At 47.0% G+C, this 21,234-nt stretch overlaps 1 protein-coding gene across 1 annotated transcript in view; it reads left to right on the top strand.

Annotated features, from left to right (window-relative positions):
- ci (cubitus interruptus) overlaps positions 1-20,832 on the top strand; it is a 90,443-nt gene extending 69,611 nt beyond the window's left edge. The window contains exons 2-12 of the mRNA XM_043416102.1: positions 4,925-5,190; positions 5,714-5,803; positions 8,792-8,974; positions 13,231-13,490; positions 15,634-15,885; positions 16,012-16,176; positions 16,263-16,427; positions 16,671-17,090; positions 17,278-17,799; positions 17,890-18,150; positions 18,257-20,832. Of these exons, the coding sequence (XP_043272037.1) occupies positions 4,925-5,190; positions 5,714-5,803; positions 8,792-8,974; positions 13,231-13,490; positions 15,634-15,885; positions 16,012-16,176; positions 16,263-16,427; positions 16,671-17,090; positions 17,278-17,799; positions 17,890-18,150; positions 18,257-19,735 (4,063 nt within the window). The 3' untranslated portion in view covers positions 19,736-20,832. The remainder of the gene's footprint in view (positions 1-4,924; positions 5,191-5,713; positions 5,804-8,791; positions 8,975-13,230; positions 13,491-15,633; positions 15,886-16,011; positions 16,177-16,262; positions 16,428-16,670; positions 17,091-17,277; positions 17,800-17,889; positions 18,151-18,256) is intronic.
- Positions 20,833-21,234: the final 402 nt, after the last annotated feature.

Here is a 21,234-nt window from a genome sequence, read left to right as displayed (position 1 = left end):
TCTTCCTTCCCCTTCCGCCGCATATTCATTTGTTTTGTTATTATTCTTCTCATTATACCTTTCATTATTTATTCATCGCGAATGAGTATTTTCGCTTCCCGCTTCATTAATCGTTGTTTACCTCTGCTGATTAGGGCGGCGCAGATTAATTTTCGGGATTATTGATTATTTGAATTATTTAGCCTAGAGAACAGAGAAACTGCTTCGAATGATTTTAGAAGCAGCTTGATCATTAAATTTTGACACGTTTATCAGCTCCGCGCGGAGATTACGTGCATGAAAAACAATGCGCGAGCCTTTCGGATGCCACGTTCGTATTGCACCGCGCACTCATGTACACGCGGAGGTAAAAAGTAACAAAAGAAGAATCAGTGACGAGCAGGCTCGTTAAAGCTCGCTCGAATAGCTTGCGCTCCGTGGCTCGAGGAGAGCTCGAGCCTAATTGTCCGCCGTATGAATGCGCGCTCGGAGCTCTTTTCCGGAGGATTGCAAACAAGCGAACGGAGCGCACTGGCGTGCGAATCGCCTATAAATAAAAGCGCGAGCCAGCACGCCCGCGCACGCCGCGGCTCAGCTTGATCGTGTCCCTCGCGGACTCGAGGCTCACTTGAGTCGCATACCCCCTCTCATCTGCAACTCCGAATTCAATGATGCGAGGAAAACGTGAAATTGCCTGTGGGGAACGCGCGTGGAAAGTGTCACGCTTGCGCGATCCTTCGCTTGGAAAACGCGACGCGATGCGCGCGGAGACGCGTGCACGATTGGCATACGACTGAGCTACTTCGCAATTCGATTTGATCGACGATTCAACGCTTTTCGCCTCTAAATTGCCCTCATTCGGGCCCCGCGTGCGGAATCGTTGGCTCGGATTCCTTCGCGTTCTGATTCTGGTATTCGCGGGCGCTTGGAAAATCGCAGCGAGTCGACGTTTTCGAAGGAAAATTTGTTGGAAATTTATCGATTTTTCCTCTCCTCGATTGCCAAATCTCCAGGCAAAGATTCAATCGCATATTATTCGCAAGTCCCTCGTGAGCAGAGTTTTACCGCTCGTTTGCCTTATCGGGAGTTCTATTGTGCTTGATCCAATGACAGATCCACATCTCCCGGATGCAAACAGTCAGCGTAGCTGACATTTTTTTACAATTTGATTGCGTGACACCAGGCCGGATATGTCAGCCGATTTTGAATGACGTAAGTGAGGAGCACGCGTCCCCGACGTCCCTCTCGAAGTGTCTCAACTCCTTCCGGAAATCCTTTGACTATGATTCGTGTGACACGTCTTTCTCGGCTTTTGCTACCGGCAGACGATGACTGGAGGCAAAGCGTGATTGAACTGCACTCGTTCGTCAAACCGTTAGAAATATTAGAAAAATATTATTAACGGATATCCGGAAAAGTGAGCGGTTACCGGTTGAGCGACTCCGCCTTAATAATTCGGAAAGCCATCAAATAAAAAACAAAACGAGAAAAAACTTTATTGAGAAACCAAAGTATCGCGCGTTTGAAGGATTCTCGAAGCAGTTTGGATAACGAAGGGCGTCGAGAAACCGCACGAAAGCGGCGTGTGAAAAAACCGTTTTTACTTTTGTAGCCTACAGTTGGGCCCTTTTATGGATGAGGGAGAATTCGGTAGCAGAATAATATGAAGTGTCCCTCTGTTACTTCGCCTGGCAACTCTCGTGCCTTCGTCCCACTCCGTCTCGCTCCCTCGTCATCTCCGCGTATTCTCTTCTCCTCCACATACTTGTTATTCATTTGGCGCGCGTTGTCTGGAAAGAAGTCTGGACTCATCGTAAGACCTTTCCACACACAGGCCGGCACGCACGCACAGATATACGTATAAATCTTAGCGAGAATAATGTTTCTCTCTGCGGCTGTATGCTATCCAGACGCATAGACGTCCGACAGATGTTCAAGAGGCGGGACTGCCCTGTGCCCGTCGTCTAATTATCACGGTCGCCACGTTGACGCGAGCTTCACCCCAGCGCCGTCTATCTCCGAGCGATATCGCTTGCCAAAAAAGAATCGCAAAAAAAGGAGCTTCCACGAGCGAATTATTAAGTTTGATTAATCGACGATTCTCCAAATTGGTGGCACTTGTTCCTCGCGTTCTGTGCGTCCCGTGCGAATTTTTTGAGGCCCTTTTTTATGCTTTATACATATTCACTTTCGTTTGAATATTCAAAGGCTGTTTGATATTTTTTTATTTGCCATCGTGAATATATACCGTTGATTATAATGAAATTATTTGGAAACATTTACGAAGCCGATTTATTCGGTCGCGAGGCAAAAGACGCGAGAATAAGAAGAGGGAACACGCAGGCAACTGTACAAAGATAGAGCTACAATTTCCGGCGTGTGCGGAGTTAACGACTCTCGAGTTTTATCTGTCGGCGCGGAGGCCTGCAGCGAAATCCAGTAATTCTCACCACCCTTTTTCATTCAGCTTTTCGACTAAAATATATGTTGAAGGAATCGGAGAAAATGAACGGGAAAACGCGATCGAAAAATACTCTTCGCCGGACGCAGCGAGAGGAGCGTGAAGCGCAAACAAAATGCACCAACACAATTTATTCGCGTGACAATCGCTGAAGCGCAGAGGGCTCTCAACGAGATGCGATTCCCACCGTCGAGTCAATAGACTTACGCCCTTCGAATTATATTTGGCAAATATATAAATTTTCATGTGCCTTGCTCCCATACATGCGCGCGGGTATCGAGTCATCTGGCACTCAGCAGGATTCGAAATAGAATCGGCGTGGTCTCTCCTCCGCTGCGAAAAGACGAGGAAAAAAACGAAGCGGCGAAGTAAAACAAACATCGAGTCCGGAGCGAGTTATATAGACCGAGGAAAAAAGGAGCGAGAAAGCGCGGTGACGGGTGCGCCCTATAGAGACCCGCTCGATTCTTCCACGTAGTATAATAACGAGCGAGCCGTTAGATCGCCGAATATCGTCGCGCATTGCTCGCAGTGTACGCCGAAAGAGCTCTCGTTTTCCACGTCAAAATTTCTGTTTACGAGTCGAACTTGAACTCCGTGGGAAATGGGCGCGAACCGCGGCAGCTTCTCGGGTCGATTAATCTCATCGAACCTCCGAGTCATCCGCTTGCTCAATTAACCCGACAGAACAGAAACGGCGCTGTGAAAGTGACTCTACAAACGTTTATTATTGCTGGGCTTTGACGCAACTACTCCGGAGCTTCCCTGCGGTGGCAAAGTGGCTAATCGAGATTTGTGGACTCTGAGTAAAGTCAAACATATCCTCACTCGTGTGAATAACTGAGAAAAAACCAACGGCATAAGCAGTCGCGAGCCGCGTTGTCTTTGCTCAGCAAACTTCTGGCCAAAGTAAGACGCCCAATATTTATTCAGAGTGGCAATATATTTTACCTCTCGCTCTGTCTCCGTCTCTCACTCCTCCGGGCTGACGGCACGCCGGCACACTGCTCTCGCAGGGTATTAGATGTTTGCGCCCAAACACCGTTAATCCGCCCTTCCGGACTTTTGGACTTGTTCTCTGCGTACACACGACAATAAATGTCTCACGAGAGACATTTAGTAATGAAAGGAAATTCGGTGCGAAATCGAACAACTTTTTAACTGACGAAGATAAGAATATCGATGAGTTAAAAAACGAGAAAAAAGTTACAAATTCGAAGGTTTCGCGTAAGTTTTTTAACGATTTATAAAATGATAATAAAATCCGAAAGATTTTAATTCGCCGGGAAAAACGAAACGCTTTATTCCCTCGGTGAATAAGTGAGACGCTCATTTTTGCACGTGACTGAAATAAAAATGTAGCCGGAAAGTCTTAAGCGCCAGCGTGACTCTCGAAACACGGAAGCATTTTTTGGGATTTAATTTTTTTCGTTTTTTGCTGCCGCGAATGGGGCTTCTCGTGGGCGACCCTCATGGACGTATGCAAATACACGTGCGTGTGAATGCTCGGCCTGAAATTTGGAGTCAACGATGGCAAAACACGGCTCTCGGTGTGTTCTCCTCCTTATTATCTTTGAAGATTCGGTCTTTCGCTCGACACGCGCTATTTGCGAGTGTTTCGCGCGTAACGAATCGCCATCCCTCAAACGACTTCTCCACTTTGCGGCCCTTTGGTCTTCCACGCTGATCCTTCCTCTCCTTCTGGCCGCCATTTTGTGACCGCTGCTCCGGAAACTTTTTGCTCCATCCCCGTGCGCTTTTCGACGAGGAAAAACATTTGACGTTTTTTTCCGGCGCTTACGATCACCGCATCGTTACGAGGAACGGCGGCGTTTTTAAAACTGCCAAAGACTTGTTTTCTTTTCCTCACTAAAAATCTATTTTCGACGTCGCGAGACGATTTCTTTCTTGGTAAAACTCAAACACAATTTACTCCTCCATATTTTATTCTTTTCGCTCAAATCCTCCTAAAATGGAACTTGCATTTTTCTCAGCCCAACAATTTTACTTCATTTTTCAAAAGCCTCCGTTTTAACGCGTATAGAAACCTCAACGCGGAAATCAGAATCCTCACGTTTCTTGTCGTCACTTTAGAAGAGTTCAAACGCAGCATGAATTTCCGGCCCTTAAACACCCAAATTCACGCCGACTCACGATTTTCACATAACCGTTGGAAAACGGTTATTCGCGTACACATTCGAGCACGTTCCACCGACCGAAATTAATGAAAATTCGAAAGCAGCAAACGTCTTCCCGTTAAAACTTGCAGCTCAATTCGTAGCCCAACTTTCCACAAAATAATCAATTTACTGAGAATCCAATTTGTATATCGTGTTAATAATAAAAATTGAACATTTTATAAACAAAAACAAAAATCCCATCGAAACAATTGGTATTTTCGATCGATTATAAAGTTTTGCCCAATAAAATATCCAACAACGAAGATGAATTGAAAGTGATGGCTTGTCGTTTGATTGATTACAGATTGTCAGGCGGTTCAACGGCGATCGGGAGCACCGCCGGTACAAATCCGGTCGGTTGTGGGGCCGGAAGTGGCAGCGGAGGAGGAGAACCAGGGCCCGGTGCACCCGGCAGCGGTGGCAACGGAACTTCCGGAAGTGATTTCTTCCGAAGAAGCCATCCCCTGTCGGAGCATACGCCGCTTCATCCAGCTTATCGCATCAACTACATGGACCACCTTTATCACCAGCTCCAGGCCTCTACGCACAGTCCCAACGCTTCATTACACGGTAGGCCAATTGAATATTTTCAGTGATTTAATCGCTTCGATTATTTCTAACTGGATCGACCCCAGATCCTCGCGAAGACGATCCGAAATCAAACGCACTCCCAATTCTTCCATCAAAACCGACGAATTCTTTAATCGAAGACGAAATGTTGAAACTTTTGCTAATGTACGAGCATAAATCTCGATTTCCTGATCGTCACTTCCGGAGTACTCGCGAGAATATGGGCGGGGAGCTCTGGCTGGAAATTCAATATCGCAAAAGCGCTTGAAAAGCACCGTTCTCTCATCGCTAACGATTTTTGTATGAGGACACGTGGATGTTCTTGGTAATTAAATCTCCAGCCATATTGTAAAGATCGATCGGGCGTACTTTGGCTATTGTTTTGTTCCTGGAGCCATGGCACTTTATTAGTTCCGCCTTTTTGCCTGCTTCCGGTTCTCAAAAAATATCGAAAAGATTTGAAATTTCAGTATTTCCCGATGCGCGTTACTGAAAAATCGTTCATTTGAATTTTTGACTTCAGGACTGGGTGGCCTGGGGCCGGAGTACCTCCTGCACGCGGCTGGTCCAGCGAGTACACTCGCCTCCTCGGAGTTCCCCTTCTCGATCGATGGTAAGTGAAGACGAAGGTTGCCCGGTCCAGCGAAGGGTCGCTTCCATTCGTCATACAATAAATTAGAACGTATCGCTATAATCACGTCGTTGGTATTCGAGTAATTTTAAATTCCCTCGTTGTCTTGGAGCACATTCGTGTCATCTCGATCGTTCGGAGAAACGGTCCGGTGGACCAGAAAAATTCCCAGACGCTTCCGTAACCGGAGACTCTTCGAAAGGAGGCTCGATCGCAGCCTCCTTTAAGCCTGGTTCCCCGGTTCCATTTATTATCTAAGATGGAGCGAACCTCGTGAAATCTTATTCGTATAGGAGAGGAACTCTTCTTCTGGCAAATTGGTGCTGGATATTTTGCGCTTATTTTTAGTCGAGGCTGTGACAAAATGATGTTCAGTCATATTCTTCGCAGCGCGCAGGGAGCTCGATTCGAAACTCATCTGGAGCTTGGTGGACGTCCAGAGAGGCAAGGTTTTCAGGACTTTCTACGATACCGTAACCGGAGCGAAGGTTGCGCTCGAGAGTCGAGGAAAATAAAAACTCGCGTTGTTTGACGTCAAATTTCACGTGTGTACGTTCCCATGTATTGGTCCCGCGGTCGCGAAATCCGTTTTGGTCTCGTCGCGGTAGTCGATATCTCTGGATCTAGATAGGCTAATGTGGTACCCGCCGACTGTGGGTGCAGCAACAGTCACCGGTCTTTTGCTGCGAGAACAACAACATCGACGACAACGACGAGGAGGAGGACGACGACGACGAGAAATCGTGGGACGCGATCGTATTAGAGGGAGGTAACAAACACCATAGCAGAAAATTCTCGCGGCAGGTAGAAGAGTTTCTCTCTTCCTTTATGTGTCTCCCCGTTTCTTTTTCTCTCTCTCTCTCTCTCTCTCGGTCCCTCAATCCGGGCTTCTCCGTCTCGTGAAGCCGGTTAAAGGGATCCGTGAGAGGCTAAAAGACGACCGAAAGGGTAAACCCGGAGGCCCTCGTTAGCCCAGCACCGTGCGCGCATAATTGAATCGACTCCGAGCGACACGACCTCATTAACACCTCCAACCCGCGTTCCTCCTACAGGCTCTCTCACGTTTTATCCTATATATTCTCGTTCCAGCTACACTTTGCATCTTCACACTTATCTGATCGCGCTTACAACACTTGACCGCGCCATTTTCGCCCGAAATACCCTTTCAGCCTCGTCCCCGATGAATCTTCCCCATTTTTGTGCAACACAAGTGTCTCTCCTGATTGCTTTATGCTTTCATACGACGCGCAGAAGCAGAGCTACTCAACGTGGCACTTTCGAGCGAGTCTTCGTTCGCAGACTCGAGTTTCGTCGTCCCCTCATCTCTCCGCTTGGAGTAAGATTTTCAGGAAATCCAATTGTCCGACGAAGGGGTCGCGTTGACTCGCACCACCTTTCGATTTTGAGGCAACCGGTAGTTCGGTGTGGTCATGAGTTCGAGGTATCAACGAGGTGCACACCGCGCCGATCGTCGTCCGTAGATTGCACCAATTTACATGTCTCAATCCCATGTTAGTCTCGGGCGCGAGGTATCGAGGTTGTTCGCAAGGAGCGTGCGTTTCGATATATAAGTATATGCAAAGGTAGCCAGGGCATTAGCAAGACATATTTCGTCTCTGGCTCGTCTCGGAGCGTTCAACAGGATCGCACCGTGCTGCATATATATTTATCATCACCAAAACGTCGTAGGAGGGAGTCATATTTTTTGTCTCTTTTAAAAACATTGGACGATCATCGAAACGCCGCCATCTTTGGAGTATATGTAAAGGAAGGCGATGCGGGGGTTAACGCAGGAGCCTCGTAAAAGTTATTGAAAGCAGGAATGGTGTCCGCGCAGTTGGCTTCAAGACGCGACGTGAACTTTCTTCTATATATGGGGAAAGAAATGGGGCGAGGGCGAGAGCCAGCACGAGGGGGGTTTTACCGACGTTGAAAATCGGCTGCTCGTAACACAATACACCTGCGGATTGTGCACAAGCGCCGCGAGGCCACGTGGTAAACCGAGTGGAAACCGAAGGGGAAGCACTCTCGTCTCACTCGTTCGCTATCTTGCTCTCGTCGATCTTTCTTCCCTGCGTGCGGAGGTTTAATTCTGCGCGTTCCTCTTCCTAACTTATTTATCCTCGGAGTCTCGTCTCTATATCGAGTTGCGTTCTTCGCCTCCGATCGTGGTCAAGCTGGTAATTCGAAAACGCGATCGCGCATCACCAATACAATGTTAGCCTACGGGGGAGAGCCTCTTCGTCGTCGTCGTCCGCTCCTCGGCCGCAAGCAGAGCAATGGTGGTTGAAGATGCCTCTTTATTCTCTTGCTGCATACACAGATATAGAGGGGCACGAGTATATAACCGCCTTCTTAACCTGCTTTCCAGCGCTGTGTATACTTGCTTTCTTCATTCTCCTTCTCTCCTCCCTCATTGGCTTAAGAAAGTGGCTGGTGGTATTGCGCACTTTGCCTGCGGTCGAAGGCAAATCGCTGCTAAAATGCCCACGCCACAAGTGGAGTTATCTTACCCTGCTCTTCTTATATTTCCTCCCCTTCTACCTGCTCTCACGTCACTTATTCATCCTTCATCCATCTCGTTCTCCACGTATATTCATATAACGCGAAGCTCTCGCTTCCGCGATCCTGGCGGTCTCGGGCTCTCGTCGGATAATAACTAATTTTAATGTGCGCTATTTAGAGACGTACGCGATAATAAAATACGGCGATGTTCGTGCACCGACGTCCCATCGCGGAAGATCGCGCAGCGACTGCAACAAAATTACAAACACCTACAACAGCCTAGTTACGCTGCTTCGAAAAAGCCCTCGAAACTCGTTAAGGTCGTTAAGATTATTGCTAAAGAAGATTCTCAAGCGAAAATCAATGTTTATGAGCAGGCATTTACGACGTGAAATACTTAACGGAGACACAAGTCCAGGTTTTGTTATCCTTTCGAGGGCTATTCATGTTTATTTTGTGTTGCAGCTTCTTCGAGGCTCGGCAGTCCAAGAGCATCGGCCATAAGAGCCAGCAGAAAAAGAGCACTTAGCAGTTCACCGTACTCCGATCGTTTCGACATCGACAGCATGATACGTTTCAGCCCCAATAGCCTTGCCATTGGATCACGTAGCAGCAGCGCCAGCGGAAGTTACGGCCACCTTTCAGCAGGTATTTCAACTATTTCTTATTAGCTTTCATCGTCCCTCGATTCAACTTAACTATAACCGCGCGCGGACCCCTTAACGAGACTCGATGAAATTCTTCGATCCTCGAAAGGTCAATGGAGGACCTTTTCAAACCTCATTTTCTTCGTCGAAGCAACTTCTTCATACGACGGTGGACGCTTATCGGAAGTTCATTTTCTACCAACTTTTGTTGCAGCACGTGCAACGTTGTTCCTTGGTTTCTTCGCTCGAGCGAGTCTGTACTCGGGGGATAGAAAGTAATGCACTCGGCGATTGGTAAATTCGTAGCAACCCCTCGCAAGACAAACTTTCAATTATTTCTACCATACGCGATCGGTAATGACGCTCAAGAGAATTGGGAATTTCTGATCCGTGTTTGGTCACGAAAATTCTACGATCAAATTTATGGAGCAGAATATTCTTCGGCAAAGACAAACGAAGCGAAAGTATCGACGCAAATTAGTGAAAAATGAAACAAGAACGCTCATCGATCGCTAATGTTGACACGAAAAAGAGCGAAAACGTAATTAACAACAATTCGACTCGAAGTGGAAACATTCATTTGATTAAGAGGCCTGAATATAAATTGGAAGGAAAGAGTCTTTGTATCGTACACCGAAATTCAGCTGATGTTATATTATGGCACACGAATAAGTTATTGGGCGAGAAAGAAATCACGAATGTGAAGGCCATGCACGCGGCGGACATGTTGGATATCGAATGATACGTGATCGAGAGGTTGAGGAGCAGTTCGCGATGATCGTGATGAACGCGATTCGATGTGTTTCTCTCGAGTGCGGATGAGGCAAATAAAATGGATTATTAATCGCCGAAACCGGGAGAACGAGACCGGCTGATGGTGCGGCTTGAGGGAGCAAGAAAAAAGGCGAGCCCCTTGGCCTCCCCGCACGCTTCCAATGTTTCTTATTAAATGAAGCAATCAAGTGATTAAAATTCAAGGGACGTACGACCGCGATCGTTTGTCGGCCAACTTCTCGATGCTTCGAGCGCCGCAGGATGTTGTCCGCTCGTTAAAATTTCCTTCTCCTCTCACGCGGATGGGGTTGATAGCTGCTCCGTCCCATTGCAATGAATTCGTCTCTTCTCCTTCGTCCATATTTCTGTCCCCCTCTTTCTCCTCGTTGCTCCCGCTCTCTGTGATTCGCTTGTAAATTGTGCGAGCGGGCTTGGCAGCTTTCTCAAAATCACGTCTTCGAGCACGTAACAAATGCGAACCGGAAGCGTGGCGCTTTTCCCTTTGCTCGATTCCGCGCCCGAGCGTGCGATAGGCCGGAGCGCGGTCTTTGGTTCCTCTTTTTTTCTCAATGCTACGACATCTTCTTTCATTGAAATTTGAATGAAGAAGCTCTTTGATCTACTCGCTCCGTTTCTTGCTCCTTTTTCGAGGCTTCAACTTGAGATTCGTCTCCTGTATACAAAGCTTCTTCAGCGGAGCCAAACGGCGAGTAATAAACTACAATTTCACCGCGACATCGCGTCATCCCTATGCGCTTTCTTCCTGTCTGCTATTTTTCAAAAATCATCCACAATTAGTTCACGCGAGTCGCCGCAGTTGTTTCTTCGCTCCCCGCCTTCCCTTTCGGGAGGGCGCCGCCGCGCTGCGCGGCAATTCAAATAATGAAATTATCATGACGTGACTGCTTAGCTCGATGAATCGGCTTCGCACAATGTCAAAGTGCCTCGCGCTCGCTCTTCAAGGTGCAAAAATATCTCTATACTGCCCCGAGTAAAGCCTCCGATGAAAATGGTTCGCGTGACTCGGTCTTTCGCCTCCGTCACCGCTTTCCGTCATGCTCGCGACTCTGCAGCGCTGCTCGGCCGAGTATATATTAAGCCTTGGATGAGACGTCACCGGAGAGCTGTGCTAATGTACTAGTCGCGCGAGAAGAAAGAGAGGCTGAAAAGAGAAAAGAAGATGAAGGGCCACGGCGAGACACCGGGCCCGGGCTGGCCGCGGCACCGCAATCGCTAAACGTTCAGCGGCACGCGATCTTTCTCTGCTATCTATCTCTGTATCAGCATTCAGCCTTGCTTGCAGGATATATATCACGGGCACTTTCTGTATGTGACAATTTCAGGGAGTCTCCGACTAAAATCAGGGAGAGCCTGATGCTGCGGATTAAATTGCATTTATTGGGAGCGTGCGCGCCGCGTTTACCGCTTTTGACAGGACAAAGAAGCACAATTTCACTCTCGTTTTCTCTTCCGTACGCAGCGCGGAGAGCTCTAGTCGAAAGGGCAGAAGTTGTGTTTCTCCGAGGAGCATATTTTCGCATCGTAGTTACTTTGTATTTATCGCGTTCGATGTCGATGACACAACGAGGCGAAATCGCAGGGGCACTGGCAAAGAGCGTAGAGCCATCGAACTCGCCTGCTGGCCAGAGAGTGTAGACACAGAGTAAACGGCGCGCACGTACGTGCACAAGCGGCGCGCAAGATCGACGACGAAGGTTGTAAAATTCGCGGGAGACGTGAACGACACAAAGTTCATATTCTCCGTATATATTGCTAACGAGGATTTTGCACTGCTACCGCGCGAGCGTTTGTCGCCGCTCGCCGAGAGACGTTGGACGTTCTCTGTGTGTTTGTTGTGTTACTGTAGAACACACACACACACACACAAAGCGTGTAGGTCGTAAAAACGAAGCGGCCCTCGACACGCGGAGCATCGGGAGGAAGAAATATTGGAAGAAAGAGCGAGAGAGAGGAAGCGAATAAACTCTTTCGGTTTATATCTCTTTTCTCTCATTTCCTGAGAACCCTTCATTGAAGTTTCAGGCTTTTAACGTCTCATCGCTAATAATAATTAAGTTGGGAACGTTGCGACGTCCTTATGAATTCTTTACGAGCGTTATCTCCGGTGCGTGTCTGCTTCGCGTAGCAAAGATCGAAATAACAATTACGAGCGGCCCTGCACGAGGGTTACGCTCGTTCTGATCCATCCGCGTGTGCAGCGAACTGGGCCGGCGCGCGCCCTCTGACGGAAGCGTCGTTGAAGCTGCGAGCGAGTATTTCCCCACGAAATTCATGCCTGTATCGTTAAAAAATCTTTCAAAGCTCGAATCAGTCGAAACACGTTTATCGCGTCAAGTTCCGTAAACTATGCGACGACTCTTGGCGAAGACCCGTCGCCAAAGCAAGATCGTTTAAACGGCCCGGAGTACCGGATAAATATCAAGATGAAAAAAGGAAAAAATGAGAAAAAAACAGCGAGTACAATGGAGAGCAATGGAATGATGAAAGTGAGACAGCAGTCGTGGTTTTATGGAAGAATAATAGTGATGAAAGCATAATGATAATAATAATAATAATAATAATGGTTCCAACGATCGTTAAAGAGCCTCGGCACGTAAGCTTACGCACAAGATAACCATATTAGCAGCAGTTAATCTAGTCATAACAATTAGAGACACGACTCGGTGAGCTTCAAATGAGCACAGAATAGTTGTTGGTCAACGATCGTTATTCCGCGTGTATTTAATACGCCATATATATAAATGAGCGAGAGGAGAAAGAAAAAAATTGCTAAATCGCCTGACCTCACGCATTGCTGCGCAAATTCTCGGAGGTTAACATTGACGCGGGGAGGGTAAAATAAAAAGGATGGAAGACTCGGCGCGGATGATTGGAACACGCGCGCAATTATTCTCGCTCAAGATCATTGACGAATGTCATTACTTTGTAGGTTAGACCATCTAAAAACGTGAATATGGATGTGCGCAGGTATGCTTGTGAGCTTCGTTAAAGGCCTTCGTGTGAAAGACTGAGCGCTCGTGTGATTAGAATGCAAGCGCGAACGATCAGCCGGAAATGCGTCGCCTCCCTCGCTGCGCGTTGTCGCGCCTCCGAGAAGTTTATCGAGCGTCTCCGTCGCTCACGCTAAATCCTCCCCAGACGTATATGATTTAATCTCGATAAAGTCCCGACTTGTTTACTCGTCGGAGGCATCGACGCGCTGGCAATGCCTCTTTATTTTATGCAGACGCGGACGCATCGACACGCGGACGCGGATGAACAAATGTTTTTGAACTGCTTCATCGAAGCAACACTTCGCTTCAACAGTTGTTTTTCATCACGGGCTCGATATTCTTCCGGTCTTTTCTCATCGATTTTTACCTCATCGAATTTTTATCTCAAATTAATAAGCGAACGCGAAATCGAATCGTTCTATCCTTCCTACCGATCATTTATTTCGTGTTTTTGTTTTTGCTGTCGCAGCCATGAGTCCAGCACTAGGAATGCATCCAGGGATGGCCCCGCACTTGCAACAACTCCAAGCTCATCTTCTGAGGAGCGCAGCTGCCGCTGCGTTACTGCCGCACGCTCATCCTCTCCAACCACCGCCACCGCCGCATCCACACAGCCATCCGCATTCTCACGGTCTGGCGCCTCACACGCAATTGTTCTCCGTGCCGCCGCACTCGGCCGCCTCCGTAACCCTCGGACCTCACGGGGGTGGTTTACCTCCCAAGACCGAGGTAATTATCATTTTCGTCATGCCTCGTTTATTTGTTCATCGGCTCGTTAGACTCCCATTTATCTTCGACAAATCCGCGTGGAATTCCGCCGTAAGGAAATCCAAGAAAAGCTCTTTGACGACCGAGGAAAGCGGGAGTGCGCACGTTTATTTACGCGAAATTTGACTAAATTCACGCGATTTACTGGGCAAACATTGTTGGAAAACTTGAAAATATTTTCTTCCGGTTGAACATGACTTTGTTTATACGTTCTCTACAGAAAGCTCAATTAATCAAACGCTGGGTGTTCGATTTCAAGTACAATTGTAATGAAAGTACGAGCGCGATGGACACGAGAATTAACGAGAGTCGAACGATACGCCGCAAAGTTTCTTCGAGCGATATATATCGCTGTAACGTTTAAATGAAATTGCTACTCGATACGAAACCCGACAGTTTTTGCAGCAGATCAGCGTGTCGTTGAGCGTACGTGTATACGTCGAGGTGTTGTTTGATTATTATTGCCATTCGCGAAACGATATATCCCGGTGGGCCGTCATCGATTCGTTGCAAATAAATAAACGGGCTAACCCACCTTGCCACCTTAGCGCTCGTTCTTTACACTTTCTTCCCCGTCGCTCCTTCTTTTTCTTCGTTTCTTCTTGTCTCCTTATGCTTCTTCGCACTTTTTTCATGCTTTTTTCCCTCGCGTTCGAAATACCCCACGCCTCAACCTTTCGTTCCCTCCTTCTCTCTTCCTCCCTCTCGATCTCTCGCTCCGTTTTTTTTTGTTTTTTTGTTTTTTTTTTTTTTCATCCTCGTCGAAAGCTCGCGAGCTCAAAGAAGATTGGGTTACCTCGCAGGTCCTCGGGTTACAACCAATCTCGCGCACATTTTTTCGCCCTCGCCCTTATACCGCTCGCTTATAATGTTTTTTTTCCCTCTTTTTTTCATTCTTCCTCTTCCTCCTCGTCGCTTCCTCCTCCATCCTCAATTTTTTATCCCCCCCGCTGTAACCAGCCGCAACGTATAGTGTTTCTTCGTTGATTTCGAACCGCGAAACTCCCCCGCACTAACCAACCCCCCCATACTTCGTCACTGTACTCGCACGACAAACCGTTCTGATTTATATTTAACGTACACGTTTTGTCGTACACTTTTTCATCTTAACCGGCGATTACTTCTCGTAACACAACACGATTCCTGTTTGTATATCCACTCCCCACCTCCTTCCTCTTTTCCCATTGCTTTTACTCCTTTTCTCCCTTCCCCCTCTCTTAATCCCGAAGCTTCTTCACGCACGTTTTAATATTCGTATACCTGCCACTCGGCTCAATTCAATCGAAAAACCCTATAAACGCAGACACGTTTTGACATTTGGATTTGATCATTCATTTTTTTCGTTTATTGCTTAATTGCGTTTATTCGGAATGTTATTGCGCTTGTGGCCGAAGCACTGAAATGCACTTCGTCTTGAGGCGAACGCCACGAAAAATGTCTAACGAAGCGCACTTATCGTCGGAGTGACGCTGAAGTTTGCAACGCCGGAGTCCAATGAAATGATAGAAAAAAAACTCGGATCTCGAGCAAATCTCCAATTTTGTTTGTGAAATAAAAAACTGGTCGATTGTTAATCGTTCTCGTTTTTTTCGCTGCCAACTCCGACGCTGCTGTAACTTCGGCCTCGTTTCATCGGGAAATTTAATGCTGCAGTGCTATTATCGACAGATGATCGACAAGAAAAAAGTTAGTTGGGAAGATATTTTTTTAGATAGAAAATATGTGTAGGCCAATAGCTATTAGACAAAGGCGTTGAAAGCTTTATAGAGAGTCTCGGGAAAAGGGGTAATTGAATCGTTTCTCGTTTACTGCGCCCATGGTACGTCCGAGGTACGTGATAATTACAGAATCGCGTGTACAGGGCACCGAGCATTGAGGCTTTTATACCGAGTCGTTGCCTCCCGAGACGATTAAGCGGCAACTCGCCGACATTCGCGTGTTCGAGGACTCCGGATGTTTTCTGGAACGGTCTCGCGCGGAGCTTCGGCTCATCTCTTGGGAGCGAGATTGCTAGGATTTATTGATTTCCGTCCCGACGATTCCCCTCGATAGCAACGATCCGTGCGAAATCTTACCCAATAACGAATCGGATTTCTCGTTGAAGGGCACCGAGTCGTGTCGGAAAGCATCCGAAGCGTCGAACCGGTCGATCGCAGCGGAAGCTGACACATCTTCGAGGAGACACTCGACAAAGGTCAAGAGAGAGCCGGCCACGACTACGACTGTCACGCCAACGAGCGTACCCCTGACGCATCCGCAAGGGTTGAGTCCCAGTGAGGATCTGCGCGATGAACCTGGCGATTTCATCGAGACGAATTGCCACTGGAGAGACTGTGGCCTTGAATTCCCCACGCAGGTAAGAAAACTCGAAAATTTCAATTGGTTATTCTGGCTCCAGTGCGACGACGAGCCCAATGTTTACGATTTTTTTCACCCTTTAATTTAACCCTTCGTCCGAAAAATTGTGTGTTTTATTTTTCAGGACGATCTCGTCAAACACATCAACAACGAGCACATTCACGCGAACAAAAAGAGTTTCGTTTGTGGCTGGGAGGAATGTTCGAGGGAGGAAAAACCGTTCAAAGCTCAGTACATGCTCGTGGTTCACATGAGGCGGCACACTGGCGAAAAACCTCACAAGTGCACGGTAAGTTCGACGATAATGTTGTCCTCGTCGCTCTCAATCAACGAAGCAAAAGTCCTCGTTATTAAAACGTTTTTTCCTGCTTTCAGTTCGAGGGTTGTTTCAAGGCGTATTCTAGACTGGAAAATCTGAAAACTCATCTAAGATCTCACACTGGGGAGAAACCTTACACCTGCGAATACCCAGGCTGCAGCAAGGCTTTCAGCAACGCGAGTGACAGAGCGAAACATCAGAACAGGACTCACTCGAACGAGGTAGACTTTTTAGTGATAATTTCTTTAAAATTTGTCAAATCAGATGCGAATATTGAACTGACCAATGACGAGTTAAAAGCAACAATGAGAATGCATGCGGCGAACATTCGGACTCGCTTCAAACGAACGTTTTAATAATCGAACTCGCGAAAACCGTGCCCCCTTAATCGCGAAAAAACGGTTTCCAATGATTCGTTTATCTAAAATTCTCTCACCTCCTTTGCCTTGGACGAATCGATGCAGAAACCATACGTGTGCAAAGCTCCTGGTTGCACGAAAAGGTACACGGATCCATCGTCGTTGAGAAAGCACGTGAAGACGGTGCACGGTGCAGAATTTTATGCAAATAAGAAGCACAAGGGGGGCGGCGACGGAGGCGGAAGCGACGAGGCCGGTGCCGGTGGTCACAGTCCCAGCAGAAGCGAAGATCTTCATCCCAAGACCCCGAGCTTGTCGAGCCCGAGCGTTAAATCCGAGAGCGAAGCAAACAGTCCTCCAGGCATGATGCAGCAACAGGGAAGTCCTCTCGTCGGTGGATGCAACGACGACGTTACTGGAGTCGGGGGTGTGGCCGGTGACGCGGTTGTACTTGCCGAAGAACAGTGGAACGAGGAAGCTGACAATCTCTACATCGCGGATCTCCCAGTCGCTCTACGTGCCATGGTAATTGAACTTGAAAAAAACACAAAAAGTCGTTAAAAACTAGGGAAAGACTAGAATAGAAAGATTTTTTAAGAATTTGACTTGCATTGGTCTTAAAATTTTCACAATTAATGATGATTCTCAGGTCGTTTTATCATTATTCCAAATGGTTATAAGGTGCTCGTTAAAATGAGAATAATTCTTGCAGGTTGGTGGCATGGAGACCCAGCAGGCTCCGCCTCCTTCGAGAAATCGTCTAAAGGGAAGATTGAACGTGAAAGCGATGCCACCGCTCCCAACGGGCATGGTCGGTCTTCGTGGCACTCGAATAACCGGGCCCCAGGGTAACATCGGAGATCTGAATCGGCGCATAACCGATTTGAAAATGGAGGGTGGTACGACGAGACAAACGAGTCTGTCGGACCTCCAATTGAGGCTGCAGCCGCTGAGCGAGCCAAGGCGAGACAGCAACAGCACAGTCAGCACGTATTACGGTAGCATGAGATCGACGGACTTTGGTAGCCGAAGAAGCAGTCAAGCGAGCGGCGTCAGTGCTGTCAGGATGGGCCCGGCGGGACCTGGAAGCTTCTACGATCCGATAAGCCCGGGGACCTCGAGACGAAGTAGCCAAATGAGCAATACTTCCAGTCGCGTCAACCCGCCTGGGCATCTCCAGGCTCCGTATTCAACCAGCAATTTGGTCGTGCAAACTCAAAACATGTCGCTACAGGTAACTTCCCGAAATTCCATTAATTCTGACGATCCGTTAATTTAAACTGCCCACTCTATAACGGAGGCTCTTGCTACCTTGATTCGCCAGGGGGTGCAAGCCGTGCCCAGTGACTGGACACCCAGCGGCCATTGTCTGGGACAAGCCTCCAGTGACAGAAGAATGTCAGAACCAGCCAGGGGGCATCAGAGCCAACGAACGTCCCCGCCCGTACCACCGAGACCGAGGTCTGCGCAACTCCCGGAACTCCATCCCAATCAGGAAGTCCTGTTGGACGATATGGGCGAGGGTGAAATGGTGGAAAACAAGCTCGTTATTCCCGATGAAATGTTGCAGTACCTTAAAAACCAGGTACGCTCATTCGGTTATTTCGTTGTTTCGATTTTGCGTTGTGGACCATCTCGGCGAGCTTTTGTTTTTTGTGATTTTGTTTTTTAATAATTTTGTTCGTCAACAGGTACAAACTGGGGGAAATCATCAAGTTAGTTATCGAGGGAGCCCCTTGCCGACGTGCCAGTCGCCAATTTGTACGAATCCTCTCCATTACCAGCGTCAACAGCCACCCCAGTGCAGTTACAATAACCAGCAGCAAGGGAACCAACTCACGTGTTATCCCCAAGGAGCGCAACACCTGCAGCAACAGCAGCATCAACAAACGAATCAACAGAACACGCAGCAAACTTGTCCGAACTATCAAAGTCCTTCTCCAGCTTATTCGCAATGTCCGAGTTCCCGTATGAGCCAGGCTTCCGGTTACTGTCCGCCGCAGAATTATTCGCAGTCGCCGAGTTGTCTTCTGCAGACGCAACCGAGTCCGATGAGCCAAGTAATGTCACCGGGCTCGCATTACGCTCCGAGCCACGCGAGCGATCAGCCAATGACGTCACCAGCGGCTGGTGCACTTCCGCCGCAGCACGGATCCCCCCAAAATATACAGCAAAACACGGCCCAAATGAGCCGCAACTGCCTCCCAACTAATCATCATCAGAACGTGCCTTATTATCCGGTGTACGGTTGTCAGGCTCAGGTCAATTCAAACTGTGGACAAATGCACGGAAACCCAGCAAACTGCGGACCGGCTGCTCACCCAGCAACGTTGCCCTGTGGCCAAATGAGAAATTGCCAACAAATCGGCTCGCACTGTGGCCAACCGGTTGGCAATCATTCCTCCAGTCGAATACACGGGCAACATCCGGTCTCGCAGTGCGCCCAGGGAAATCCTTGCTCCCAAAACGTCATTAGGAGCCCCACTGTCAATGACGGTCCTCAGGATATGGACGTTGCGAATAGAATGGCGATCGGTACTTGTCCAGCGATGGGTTCGCACTGCCCTCAAACGTCAATTGGAAAATTGCCTGTTGCCGGGAACCAAGTTAGCCAACAAGTCTCCCTCCAATCCCCGGTTGGGCCGTGTTCCCAAAATCCTTTAAATTGCGTCCATCCTGGCATGACGTCCCCCAGACATCCCCACGGAACTACCAACAATACGACCAAAGCGACAACCAATTTGTGCAACGTACAAAACAACTGTAGAATCCAGAGCTGCGCTCATACCGGCTGTCAAATATCGGCCAATCACATCAACCAATATGGATGCAATTGCCAATGGAATTACAACAACGAGCAGTGCTACAATGGCCACTCGACCGGTGAAATACAGTGCCGTGACATCAGCCAATCCCAACAAGGCTCACCTGTCAAACCCCCACAGGGCATGAGACAAGATTCCTACAGACGTACGCTCGAGTACGTTCAACAATGTAGGAATTGGTCGGGCAACAATGCTCCGACCCATGAGACCAACGTATCGAGCTCTACTCATCCGCTGTCCTTGCCTCAACCACTTCCGGCAAGCAGCAATATGGTCGTCAACGACATGACATCCTCGCTCAGTAGTTTACTCGAAGAGAACAGATATCTTCAAATGATCCAGTGATCCAGAGTGTATTTTTAAATATACGCGTTGCAAAGTGCCTTGGCAAACCTGTGAAAATTTACGTAATTAATTAACATTTAGAATAAATTAAAGGTCAACAGAGGGAGCGTGTAACACACACTCGAAAACGAGCAAGTGCCTAAGACCACAAATTCAGTGCCTTCGTTATTTTATTTATTTCAATATTTCGGCTCCGAGTCCAGCCACGTATACACTGTTTTATACGCATCGATTGAGTGAACGCATGATTTCTAAAGTTCCCGATCCGAGATCGCCCCTGACCAAATTATTCTACGCGACAAACGTGTTTTTACTTGGAACTGTATCTTTTTATTTTTTACATTTGAAAAAAGATGATTTTTTCGAGCTCAGTGAAGAGTGTACGACGTACGCTGTGATACGCAACAAGAGAAACAAATTATTGTTAATAATAACAAATAACTTTTTTAGACTCTAATTATGTAAGGAAAAATTTTAAGTATATGGAAAATGATTTTAGATCGAAGTTAATAAACTGTAGAATTATCTTTTATATGATATTATTAGATACTGAAACTGCTGAGAAATGGTGGCCAATACTAAAGTTTTAAGGTATGTAGATAGGAACGAGTGAATCAACGTATGCATGTGTCAAATCCTCGGGAGTGTCACAAATTTCACATCTCCCGGCTTTTAAATACAATATCGTAGGGAAAAAAATAAAAATAAAAAGGGCGTGCCAAGCGATCGCAGCCTGATAAATCATTTCCGGTCTGACCGTTCAAGTCGAACTTTTTCTGATGCGGGTCCAAAATTTATTCTCCGGATACATATCGAGTGTCACGAGAGAAAATTTATTCTCGGAGAGTTAGAGACTTAGTATCTAGTTATTATTATTCTTTTTTTTCTTGTTATACAAATACATTTTTGTACGAATATTATTGATATTGTAGGAAGATTAAAATTCGGAGCGAACTTTTGTGAATATTATACATATCTATTCTATATCATTTATGTGTGATGGCGGATGACGGGGCAATGAAAAGCTCTTGAGTGAAATTGTACTGCCTGAAAATTGTTAATTATTTGAATAATAAATAATGTCGATTGAACCACGATTCCTCGGTTTATTCATTTTTTTGTTTGACATTCATTTTTTCAATCATATTTGTTGATATTTTTGTTTATTTTTTTGTTCAATATGTTTCCGCTTCGTAGTGCTTTGGTGCAACGGTTAATTTTTGAGGAATTACGTTTTTACTTCAATCAACAAAAATCGTAAGGAAAGATGATGTGAAATAAATTGATTCGTATGGTTGGGAATAATAAAACAATCATTACCTTTGCGATTTTTCTTTCTTTTGATGTTCGGATCCCCGATCAGTTGTCATCATATTTTCATTTCGTTCCACAAAACAATTCAAACTGTTTGAAAATATTTCATTTTAGATTTTTTATACTCATTGATGGTCACTAGAGTTTTGTCGCTCTTATCCCGCACTCTGCTGTATTAATTTCGT

Source organism: Venturia canescens, chromosome 4 (genome assembly GCF_019457755.1).
Source record: "Venturia canescens isolate UGA chromosome 4, ASM1945775v1, whole genome shotgun sequence".
Lineage (NCBI taxonomy): Eukaryota > Metazoa > Arthropoda > Insecta > Hymenoptera > Ichneumonidae > Venturia > Venturia canescens.
The sequence above is the reverse complement of the archived record's forward strand: the minus strand, read 5'-3'. Positions and strand labels throughout refer to the sequence as shown.